Source organism: Barbus barbus (assembly GCF_936440315.1).
Source record: "Barbus barbus genome assembly, chromosome: 38".
In the NCBI taxonomy this organism is placed as follows: domain Eukaryota; kingdom Metazoa; phylum Chordata; class Actinopteri; order Cypriniformes; family Cyprinidae; genus Barbus; species Barbus barbus.
Window position 1 is genome coordinate 10,966,940 of NC_136716.1, and position 12,048 is coordinate 10,978,987.

Here is a 12,048-nt window from a genome sequence, read left to right on the forward strand (position 1 = left end):
GGCTAATCATTTTCATTCTGGAACATTCACATTAATGGTTGTATCTCTGAATTATAGGTATGAAAATTACTATAAACCAGAATTAAGTTGTATTTTTAACCCTTAAAGGCTATATAAAGGCTGGAAAATCTGAATCAGATACATTTCACACAACTCATGTCTTAATTTGATCAGCAAAACTGAAATTTATTGTGAAATAATGTGTGTTAAAGCACTGAAGAGTACTGATGACATGACAGCATTTAAAATAAGAGAAAAATACAGCTTGACAGATTTATATCCTAAATATCAACTTAATTGTATCTGTACTTGATAAAACAAACCTGAACAATGGGAATGAAACACAAAAGAGAGAATAGCTGATGTATAATTAAACATGATATATACATACAAACAAATGAAAAGAGGTAATTACAGTAAAATTCAGATTTTATAATTAATTACAAGGAAGCAACCACATTTCTGTATAGATTAAATAAAAATCTAAAATTTGCATGGTGAAAAATCTTTTTTTACAATGCAATTATTGCATTCACTGATGCTGTCAGTAAAACCTGAACAGTTGACAGTTTTAGTGTAGTGAAGTAGTCCATGCCCATCATATCTCTTTAGTCCAAGAAAAAAATATTATTGAATTGTGTTGCACACAGCCTTTTCACTTCCTCTGTAACACAAACAGAATCTTGGTGAGAGTTTAGGTCAACAGAAATGTTTTTATAACGCAACTTTTAAATTAACTAAACAACTGTGATCAAAAGTTAACGAATAGATTTTAATAATTATATCACCTCAGTGTTGGCCAGTTAATATTTACATACCATTCACTTCAATGAGGTTGGCATTCTTTTGGTTCAAAATGACGTACAGCTCCCTCTGATCAGACTTCTTTCCAACAACCCAGTAATCGGTCATCGCTTTAACAATGATTTCCTCGTCCTCATCAACCCTACAAAACATGCACAGACACAGAGTCTCATTCACTAACAGTGTGGCCTCATAAACATGTTAAGATGAAACTTTATACATAGATATTTAATCTTAAAATCATACACATATACACAGGGAGAGAGAGAAAGAAAAAAGAAAGAGCGGTATAGCTCAAGCTGTGTTTTTACTGCTTATGCTATGTGTCTTTAGAGATTGTTGTACAGAAACCCCTTATAAGGATATGGTTTAGACATGCTTTATGCAAATTAGTAACCTTTGGTCACTCAACAAAAAAAAAAAAGATTTGTGAATCAGGCTGAAAATTCTCGTGAGAAATTCTCGTGTGCATATAATGATGGATAATGCATGCAATTATTACTCAATACATACTATTTCACCAGAAAATAAACATTGTTTGGGAAATTATGCTCATTTTTGGTCCTATATATTCATTTATTCCAAATACAGTAGATCAGTGGCATTGCTTACCTTGCAAAATCGCAGTTGATGTCTCCAAGGATTTTCATGAGGTCCGGATGGACAGAGGTGAGGGACACGCTGGCCGTCTTGCGCATGTGGATGGTGCTCTTCTCAGCCAAGTTCATGTGGTTGAAATAGATGAACTTAAACTGAGGCTCCTTCTCTGGCCTACAACAACAATTTGAGAGAATTAGTGAAGCTGAGGTATAGTTTTCCCTCCCAATGTAACATGCACAGAAGATTAAAAGCAGTTATGTGTCTTTAAAGTGTGAAAAGTGGCATGTAAATTGATATGAGGGATTGTACCACACAAAACAATACTGCACACCACATAGGGCTCAGGTAAGATAAGAACACACTGTTTAGATATGATTAATGAATAAGCTCCGGTAACTGCTACTCGAAGAGAGATGATACAGTGGACACTTGAATTCAGCATGCATGTAAGTGAAAGCCTTGTCAATATTTCTGAATGGTTACCTGGGTCACAGGATGACCCAGTCATTTAAGATTGATGCATTTACGAGCAGTGAAGCAGGACTAACTTGACATTTGCAGTGGCAGCTCAACATAAATATAAATAGTTTAAAAGTGCTGTACCACAAATAATATGTCCCAACTACCTGACAGATATCACTAAAATAGTTGAGAGAGTGTGGTTCAAGGGCTAATTCGGTGCCTAAGCGTGGCAAAAAAAAATCACTTATAATGCATTTATGATATTATTTTTGAGTTTTTGTTCTGCAAACATTAGATTTTCTTCATTCAGCAGTTGAAGTGAAGCTCTGGAGTAATACTGACCCTGATATCCTTCGGTTGATGTTGTACTGCTCACATATGTCAGAGGCCAACAGGGTGAGTTGGGGACCAACCAGGCTGTCTAGCTGTTCACAAAACTCACGATTCAAATCCACTGCCACTACGTGCACAAAGGGAAGCAGGGTTTGAAAGAAAAGTTAACATTTGACTGATTTCCTGATAATATGATTACTAAATCAACTGTTAACAAAACAAGAACAAAAATGAGTTAAAATTACTTCAAAGCGGACACTTACCATTTACCATGAAGCATACAGCTGCACTCATTGCCTGGATAAGGAATAACATTTATATAAAACATGAAATGAGCAGATATGCTTTATTTCAATCAAAAATCAACTTTTATTTGTCTAGAAACAAAATGATTAACCCTAATTGAGCACTTATCGTTCAACAGATTCTCACAGAAAATCCACACCTTTGGAGCCACTGTTGCTATATTTAAGTATTTTAACTTAAAATCACACACATTACCTTATAAGAATGAACAACTAAACAAATGTTGTATCTTATTTGAATTAGTGGTAGTTTCCATTTGCCCAGATGTACTAAATTAAATAATGAAGATAATTATTATTATTAACAATATACTTTATTTATTAATAATAAATAAAAACATGAATGTTAGGTAATTACTCCATATCATGTTAAGCTTATAGATTCAAATGCATAAAGAATAACAGAGTTTGACTCTTTCTCTCACCTTGTAAACAATCAAATGTAGCTCCTCGTAATTGTCCTCGGTGTTCACAAATATCCTGGGAAATCTGAATTTTGCCTCTGGATCTTTAAGATTTGCTGGTCCTGTTAAAAATCTGTTTCCATAACATAGCATAGCATAAGATGTCAGTACAACTTTGGACTTTTCATGCATAATACAAATATTCACTGACTTCGTAAGAAGGCACCAAAATCCACAGTCCACAAATATCTCTTTCAGATGATGAATAATCTGTGATCATCTCCCATGCCTCTGAATAAGTCACAGTTCTCAGTCCTTGCTACCAGCTACACTGTCCTGCTAACCTCCGTGGGGTGGCCCGGGCTTCAAGAGTCACAGCCGACCCTCGGAAGAGTATGCTGCTCCCATTACCCACATTACACACTGAACACATAACACATAACAACAAAGAAGCTCTGCCAATTATTCATCATATTCGTCTCTCCTTGATTGATCTCATGAGAATAATCTATAAATTTTACTGGAGTCAGTCAAACGTAACCCCTTTGTGCCATCATCCACTTGTCGAACAACCAGACAAGTTATTGTGAAGTCTGTTGGGCTTATTGTTTTCTCTTTGCCACTAAAGCAATTAAATTACCCTTGTGCAATCTGATATTTGGCAGTGTAGGTTGATCGGTGTTGTCTTAGCGCTGCGCTTGGCTGCTTGTGTCCCCGAAGCACTGAGCCCAAGCAGACAGGCAGAAGGCCAAGAGCCCGCTGTTCCAGCCCTGAGTTCAAAGCAGGAAATATTTTAATACTTGCCTCCCGTAATGCAACAGATTCCCAGCCACCTCTGGCCTGAGTGGAGAGTCTCTTCCAGCAAGCTGCAGAATGCACACACAATCACACACAGATCATTCATAAACACAGCTGTACAAGTTGAAGCACATTCCCAAAAATCACACACTGAATTGTTATGGCATCAGTAACACTGTGTCTCCACTCAAAATGATTGTATCCTACTATATATTTAACTGAAATTCACTGGTATAAAAATCGAATTTGCACGGAATGCACACACTATCTTAAAATAGCAAAATCAGGTCACACATGCTGTTAGAAACTGTATACGTACAGTTACACACAAAAGATTGTATTAGTAGGCCAGGGACTATAAACTAAAAAGACTAGAAGCTGGCTTTGCTGTAGCAACCAGGCATTTGATTTAAATAAATTCTGATAAATGCTTTTGAATTTAACCAAAGAAATAAAGTATCACAGTTTGCACAAAAATATTGAATAAGCAAACTATTTTCAACATTGATACGTTTCTTGAGCACAAATCAGCATATTAGAATTGTTTCTGAAGGATCATGTGATCACAGGAATAAAATAGATTTGAAAATGTTTAAATAGAAAACTTCAGAAATAATTTCAATACTATTTCATATTATTATAATATAAACAAACATAACTGTTTTACTGCATATTTAATAAAAAATACAGTATACAGACTTAATTTAACTTTTTAAATTTTTTTTGAATGGTAGTGTACAACACAACGTATAGCAATAAATTGACACCCATGATGTTTGAGAATTAAAAATGTAACAGTTAAAGACAGATGCTTTAAAAAAAACATTATATTAAGATTTTAATGGGGCCAATTTGACACATTGAATAGAACCCCTGTATAATCAGTGTTAGACTAGGGTAAAAAGGGAAATTATTCAAATAGCTAATTCTATCTACTATGTATCTAGGGCTTACACATTTACATTATAATAGTACAATGTACTAATAATGCTCAGTCTCCATCTCACCTCAGGTTCAGTGTGCCGCGGGAACAGTGAGGTCGTCAGGTATTTGTACAGAACACGCATGTCATCCTGCTCTAGACCACTCCTACAAAATACAGCACAGAACATAAGACAAACTCAGGCAAACTTGCTCCTTCAAATACAAGAAAGTGTTTCAATAATAATGTGAATTGTTTAAATGTCTGGTGTCTTACAAACTTGGTAGCTGGTAATATGTTATTAACGCGACACTTTAATTTAAACAAGTAATCAGTCAAACAACATTCAACAGACATAAACACAGGCACTTCTGTGAAAGCAATTTTTGAAAACAAGATATGAAAGTCATGTTGTGAATTCAACAAAGAGGATTAAAAGTCATATTTAAAGTCTATCTGGATCCCTGTACCAGACAGTTTGTGATTAAGAAGCTTTGGCTGCACCACTTTATTGAGTCCCTGCAGTCTCATCTCTCAGACTTCATGTCCTCTACGGCACTCAGTTATTTAAGATAAACCCTCATTCATAGGGTTTGCATTTGCAGTTTTAGTGAAAAAATCATAATCTAAATTATAATCCAACACAAAATATAATTAAAATTTAAAGCTATAATCAACATACAGGAATTCTTCAATGTGTGATCTGAATACACAATTATTAATTATCATTAGCATAAATTAATATTAAACAGCTCTTTTTGTCCTTTTTTTAAGCTTGACAACCCCTCATCAAAATTCACTTTTATTGTACGGAAAAGAGCAGCGTGAACATTCTCCTAAATCGTTTCTTTCTCTGTCCACAAACAAAATAACGTCTTATAGGTTTGTAATGCCATGAGAGCAAGTTAAAAATAACCGAATTTAAAATTTTGGGGTGAAATATCCCTTTAAACCAGGGGTCGCCACACTCGGTCCTGGAGGGCCGGTGTCCTGCAGAGTTCAGCTCCAACTTGCCTCAACACACCTGCCTTGAAGTTTCAAGTATACCAAGAAAGACCTTGATTAGCTGGTTCAGGTGTGTTTGATTAGGGTTGGAGCTAAACTCTGCAGGACACCGGCCCTCCAGGAACAAGTCTGGTGACCCCTGCTTTAAACAATTCAGAGGCGTGTATAGATTGACATTCACCAGATCAGCTGGTCGTTGTAGAGAAAAGCCGTGTATTTGACAAGACTCAGGCTCTCTTCTACTCTATTGACAAAAGACTGGATCTTCAGGTAGGTCATCTTGTCAAGAGGGAAAAAGCTGATTCCCCCGAAGACATCCAGCAGGTCACATGACTGGAGATGAAGTGTCTGCAGGTACTAAGACAAAGCATACAAAAACTCTTCTCAATTATCAGATAGAATAAAAAAATAACAGTATAAATAAGTACAGATTACTATCAGGACTGACATTTTGCTTATCAAGACCGCTCTACAAAAAAACAAAAACTACAACAACACTATGCCCTCAAACATGGATGAAATTACCAAAGCGTCCCTGATAAGGCTGACGTAATGTAATTTGACAACTTGACGTGCTGCGATGCAGCCCTGGTGTGACTTTGCACAGCAGTCAGTGACATCTAACCAAAGCCACAAATTGCACTTTCACTGAGAGCTTCAGGGCACAGCTCAGGTTAGGGAGGGGGTGACGTGAAGGGTTTCCCTTGACCTAAGCTCAATTATTCAGACAGGTGAGTAAGCATGATGCCCTCAGCAAGGAAATCTGAACCGAAGAACCAATAAGGCAAACACAGACAAATAAGATTGGCAGGCCTCCTTTTCCTATATGTGTCTCCCATTTGCATATATGTGGAATATGAAAACAGAAATAAAAAAGAACACCACATCTCTCTACAATTTTGAACTATGAAATATCTTTGCAATTTATCTCTTTCCTTAACTGTGGGACTTTAATTTCAAGTGGTCAGATTATCAGTGACATCTTAAAAAGTCAAGCAAAGAAGCTCTCATAGCAGGGCAATAGTATGACTATAAAGAAAAGCAATATTCAAAGCCTAAAATTTATGGTTGTTCCTTATAAAACATGCAGATGCATGTAAGAAACAGTCTACCTTTTATCTGATTAAAGGATTGAGTTCTTTTAATTAATACTTTATTTACCCTGTAAAAGAACTTTTCAAGCTTTTGGGTAAGCAGTTCCACTCCACCAGCCTCAAATGCCCTGCTGAATGTGCCGTTGAAGAGCTGAAGATCAACAACATTGACAAAAAAACTGTTAGAAGCATCAGCTGTTTGTAAAAATAATGAGTAAATGATAGATTATTAAAAATGAGAAAATTAGAAGTGAGAAAATTGATCAATATAAACAGTGTTTACCTTATACATGCTGTAGCACTGTTGTAACACAGAACCATAAACTGAATCCTAGAACACAAAGAGGGGAACAACTTAGTCTACACAACCAATCAAAAGTTTGGGGTTGGTAATGCTTTTGAAATAATTCTCTTATACTCTGCATTTATTTGATTAATAATATAGTAGAAAACAGTATTTGTTTTATGATATATAAAATTGACATTTCTTTAATAATTTTTATAATGTTTTTTTAATATATGTATAATATTTAGAAAAATGTCATTTATATTTCTGTGATGTTTAAGCAGAATTTCCAGCAGCCATTACTCCAGTCTTTAGTGTCATGATTCTTAATAAATCATTCTAATATGCTGATATGGTGTTCAAAAAACATGTCTTATTATTATCAAAGAATAGACACTATATATATATATATATATATATATATATATATATATATATTGCCTTTACTGTCAATTTTAATCAGTTTTATGGATCCTTAAACATTTGAACAGAAATGCACACCAGCCTGAATATTATCTTTCTTTTTTCTGTAGGGTGTAAAATAAAATTTAAAAAATGCCTTAATTGAATATTTTAAACTATCATTCCATACATTACTTACAATAATCTCTTCCTCTTGGTATTCTACAGTGGGTGGTTTACCATCTTTGTTGGGTTTTTCAACCATTGGATTCCGTACAACCTTGAGAGAGGAATTCAAAGGTGCATACATTAGCGTCACTGTGTCAGGCTAGTTTGTTTTTTTCTGTCTTCTTTTATTTAACATTTGGATTGAAACTAAATCTCCACAAAACATTACTGATGCATAGACGTACCATGACCATCCAGTAGTTCTCCTCCGGCTCATGGAAAAACTGTCGGTTCTTCTGAGTGTGGAGGGATTTGGCTGGTTTTGTTGGACAGAAGGTTCTGTAAATAAGAAAATCTCTCATTTATGTCTGTGTCTATGGGGTTTTTTTCACCACTTTTTATCCCATCATTAGTAAAGTGCTAACCTGGTGAACTGAACGATGGCCTCACAGAGTCCAACATTGCGAATCTTCTCGTTCTTCTCTATTTCAATGGGATGGTAAAACAAGATTTTCTTTTCCTCCTACAAAGTAAAATACCAGCTCTATAAACATATGATTAACATACAGTAACAAAACAATTACACCAGTTGTTAAATTTTATTTTAAATAAACAGGATTTACCTCGCCCTCACGTGGTCCAAACTTAGGGTTATAGATGAAAAAACTGAGCAAAGATGGCGTGTACTGTTTCTCTTGCATTCCAGATGCCATTCTTGGGCTTATGAGATGATGATGGAATAAAAGTGGGAATAAAAAGCAGATAATCAACACATCATGTCCGATTTCAAAATAATTCACCGTTAGACCCGCAGGTATTTGATAAAAATACCTGATCATCAGCATTAATGTGGTCTGTGTCTACGGTTCCCTCTTTTTTCATTGAGTTTGGCGTGCATGCCTTTGATCTGTACACAGAATAAACTTTATTGGGATTGCTGTCAAAGGACACAGTGAGAACATTTTCAAGAATAAACAGAAACTTTAGATAATGAAGGTATAAGTTACCTACTAAATCACTTAACTAAGTTTAGATTATATGTACAAACTGTAAAAGCTACAATTGTAAAGGATGTTCATGGCAATACTTTTTTTTACATTACGGACACCAGTTAAATTTATTGTATTTGTTAAAATTATGTACTTTAATTGTTTATCTCATAAAAGATTATGAGATTGTAACTAAACTGCCTTTTATACTTTTCATATAATCTGCTGATGGAAAGCAGTTAGCTGTTTCTTAGACTAGTGAACAAGACAAAAAAGATACATAATTATGCACATGACTTATATAGCGAGAAACGTGAATTTGATAACTGAGGCAAATAAACAAAAAAAGGAACCAAAGGCATTTCACTTTCCATGAAAACAGTGACGGTGGTCAGACAAATTAGCCTATTACTTACAAGCTAGCTGGTTAGCTACAGCATTAATCATGCCATGTTTCAAAAGCGACAACTATATCAAAGAGCGTTTAGCCAACTGGTGCTTACCTGTTACAGCATGACAACAGAAACAAAGTGCTTGATTTGTTATCTCATGTGGAAAAACAGAGCTGCGATCAATGGAAAAGATGTACTTCCTGCTCTTGACGGTCGCCTGTGTTACAGTTAGATGCGTTCGGGTAAATGTCATCCTCAGTTTCACTATTAGTCCTGTCACTCAGTATTTACCCCATGATTCAGAACGTTTTACCAAGAAAGAACATAAAAAGCCATTTAAAGGGATTTTTAATTATATTATATTATATTATATTATATTATATATTAGATTTAGGCTATTTTATGTCAAAGTCCTGTACCTATTTTGAAAGTCTTGTGACACTTATGATCTGTTTCTTTACTACTTTACTACTACCCAGTTCTCACAAAAAAAAAAGAAAAAAAAAAAAAATTACTCAAAGGATTTTCAGACCATGACAGTCGATTAATTATCAAGCAAGCGTTTTATTTTCAAAACCAATACAGAATGATTACACAGTTTAGGGTACATTTCATGTCCATTGATGATAATTATATTTTTTTCAGTTTTCCTCTGAAATATAATATTTAAGGAAACTCATATTGTTGGCTTATGCAAATAATTTGTGCATTATTTAATTTTCTTTCATTTGCCTTTTTTACAGGTTTTGCAGTGTTTGTTTAAATGAGTGGGTGTTGAGTTCAAAATATTAAATAAACAAACAAATAAATCATATTACATTTAGGGTTAAGTTCAGGTAAATCTGGGAACTTTTTGCCACTGATATAACTAGGAAATACTCCAATTAACATTATTTCAATATAAATACTTCATTTTTTTAAGCTAAGTTTAAATGGAATTTTCTGGAAATTAAGAAATGACTGATTTTTTTCTTACGTCTGCAAAAATTCTGTCAGCTATGTCGCTAACTGAACAACCAAAATTGGTTTACCACATTGCCATGTGGTAAGCATCATATGATGTTTTTTTCTTCTTCTGCGGCCAATATTTTCAACACATTATTGCAAGTATCCTCTTCATTTTTTTCAATATTTTGTCTAAATAACATATTGTCAAGACGTATAGTAATTGACTGTCGACTGTGTTGGTATTGTTATGGTTTGCAATATTTGTGTGATTTAAATTCAAATTTAAATTTGAGATTAACCTGATTAGTCAGACAAAGCCATCGAAATTATGAGTCAAAATGTTGAAACTGTCAAACCTCTAGAGCTGATGGAAAGTATCATGAGCATTGGCATGGCCCTACTGTATTGACTGAGTCCACTGAAGATAATGAATTGTTTGGTTATCATAGGCCTAATTCATAACTGAACCTTCTTTGTATCCGTTCTTTCTATTGTAATATCAAAATGGTCTTTAATGATAAATCTAGACAAGCATCATGTTATATAAACTGAAACTAATAGTCATTACATTAAGCTTTCTTGTATTGTTTATCATGTTTTTTTTGAATGAAACTTTCTTATGTCATATTTTTGTACTTTTTTGTTGATGTGTAATGTCCACCCAACTGCAGAATGAGTTAGAATACCTCAGCAATAATTTGACATGTTGGATCAGCCCACACACCGGCCCAGTAGTTATAGATATTGGCTTGTAAATTGAAAGTTGCTAGTGAAACAATGCTAACGTTGTTATATTTAAACACGTAACCTCTGGATGAATAATATGGAGGATAAGCTTCGTAGTGTAATTGCTGTATAAACTCCCCCATTATTGTTTGTTAAATCTAACATACTGGGCCATGCATGCAGACTGTGACTATCTCAGTGGAGCTGATGCCATTAAGGCACATGTTTGCCTGGCTCATTTTGGTCTCTGGCTTCAGTGCAGAAAGGGGATAATCAGAAGCCAGGATTGATGCAGCATTTTCAATTCCATTGTACTAATGGGCTAAGCGGTAATCTGAGCGGGATATCCTTGCCATTCAGTATTGAGAGGCCCTCTTCACTGAAACTTACACCTGCTCTCAGTGTCTGTACCTTCTGTGCCTACTTAGTCTGCTTTACATTCGAACTCCCTTGTTTTAAGGCTTTGGTTACATCTAGGATTTAAAGGTTTATATTTTGCAGTGAGCTATGTTGTATTTATTGATTAGAAAAAAAGATATGGAGAAAAAGCATTGCTTGAAAGGACCAAATGAAATAACTTGACTTAAAGCTACTTGCTGCTAGATCCATGCATTTGTGAAACATTACATATGCAATTTAAAATTTTGCTTCCTGAAAGTTCTGTTCGCAAATGAAGGTGCAGTTATTATTTTTTTCTGTTTAATTTCATTTAAAGGTTTACTGAGAACATCAGGTGTCCTCTGATATATTGGTCACCATAACAATCTAAAGTAAGTCTAGTTCAGTTTTAAACTACATTAGAAGATTCTTAGTATACTGTATTTACTTCTAACGACAATCATTCGTATTAAAAAAAAACATACACCACTGCAGACATATAATTGTATGAGTAAGCAATGTTGAAATGTGTACACAGGTTTAACCAACTTTCTGAAATGTTATCAAGAATGTCTACTTGGCCGTTTGTACCCATTTTGTGGAAGTTATAAGTTTTGTTAGGAACAGATCACTTTCAGAAGTTTTTCAGATGTAAAGTAAAAGTGCATTTTCTTTGTTTTGTGCTTATGTGCAGTGCACAAATGAATAAATCTCAAAGCTAAACATCAGAACGTGGAAACAGTGTCAGAAACAGTTCAAAGTCACATGCAATTCTATGTGCATGAACCTAAAGCAGATTTAAAACGCAGTCACCCAGATGCATCAGTTTAGTGACTTTATTTTATTTTCCCTGAACAGTTTTGTCATTGGTCAGTTGGGGTGAATGTGGGACAACAAAACAGACACATGTATTCAAAAGTCAAGTACATTTACTTTATGTGCTGATTCTTCTTTTTTGAAAATAAATCAGGTGTAAAAAGTCAAATGAAAGCTGAGGCTGCAGTGATTATAGCCGAGGGCTCAAGGAGTCTT

At 34.7% G+C, this 12,048-nt stretch overlaps 1 protein-coding gene across 1 annotated transcript; it reads right to left on the reverse strand.

The window, feature by feature from the left end:
• Window positions 1-155: 155 nt before the first annotated feature.
• Window positions 156-9,190, reverse strand: ccz1 (CCZ1 homolog, vacuolar protein trafficking and biogenesis associated). The gene is made up of 17 exons (XM_079397814.1): window positions 9,076-9,190; window positions 8,415-8,490; window positions 8,207-8,303; window positions 8,009-8,106; window positions 7,829-7,922; window positions 7,615-7,695; window positions 7,011-7,058; window positions 6,795-6,878; window positions 5,815-5,990; window positions 4,714-4,795; window positions 3,713-3,774; window positions 2,930-3,041; window positions 2,463-2,496; window positions 2,209-2,326; window positions 1,417-1,575; window positions 819-946; window positions 156-664 (listed from the first exon to the last, which is right to left on the reverse strand). Exons 2-17 carry the CDS (start codon window positions 8,426-8,428, stop codon window positions 609-611), a joined length of 1,443 nt encoding a protein of 480 aa, XP_079253940.1. The 5' UTR covers window positions 8,429-8,490; window positions 9,076-9,190; the 3' UTR covers window positions 156-608.
• Between the last annotated feature and the right edge of the window lie 2,858 nt (window positions 9,191-12,048).

Bases quoted from the DNA above. Each gene is read 5' to 3' on its own strand.
- ccz1 (XM_079397814.1), bottom strand. The intron at 7,059-7,614 runs GTAAGTAATGTA...TTTGTGTTCTAG, and splicing joins ACCAAGAGGAAGAGATTATT to GATTCAGTTTATGGTTCTGT. The intron at 2,327-2,462 runs GTAAGTGTCCGC...TTGTGCACGTAG, and splicing joins TGTATGCTTCATGGTAAATG to TGGCAGTGGATTTGAATCGT.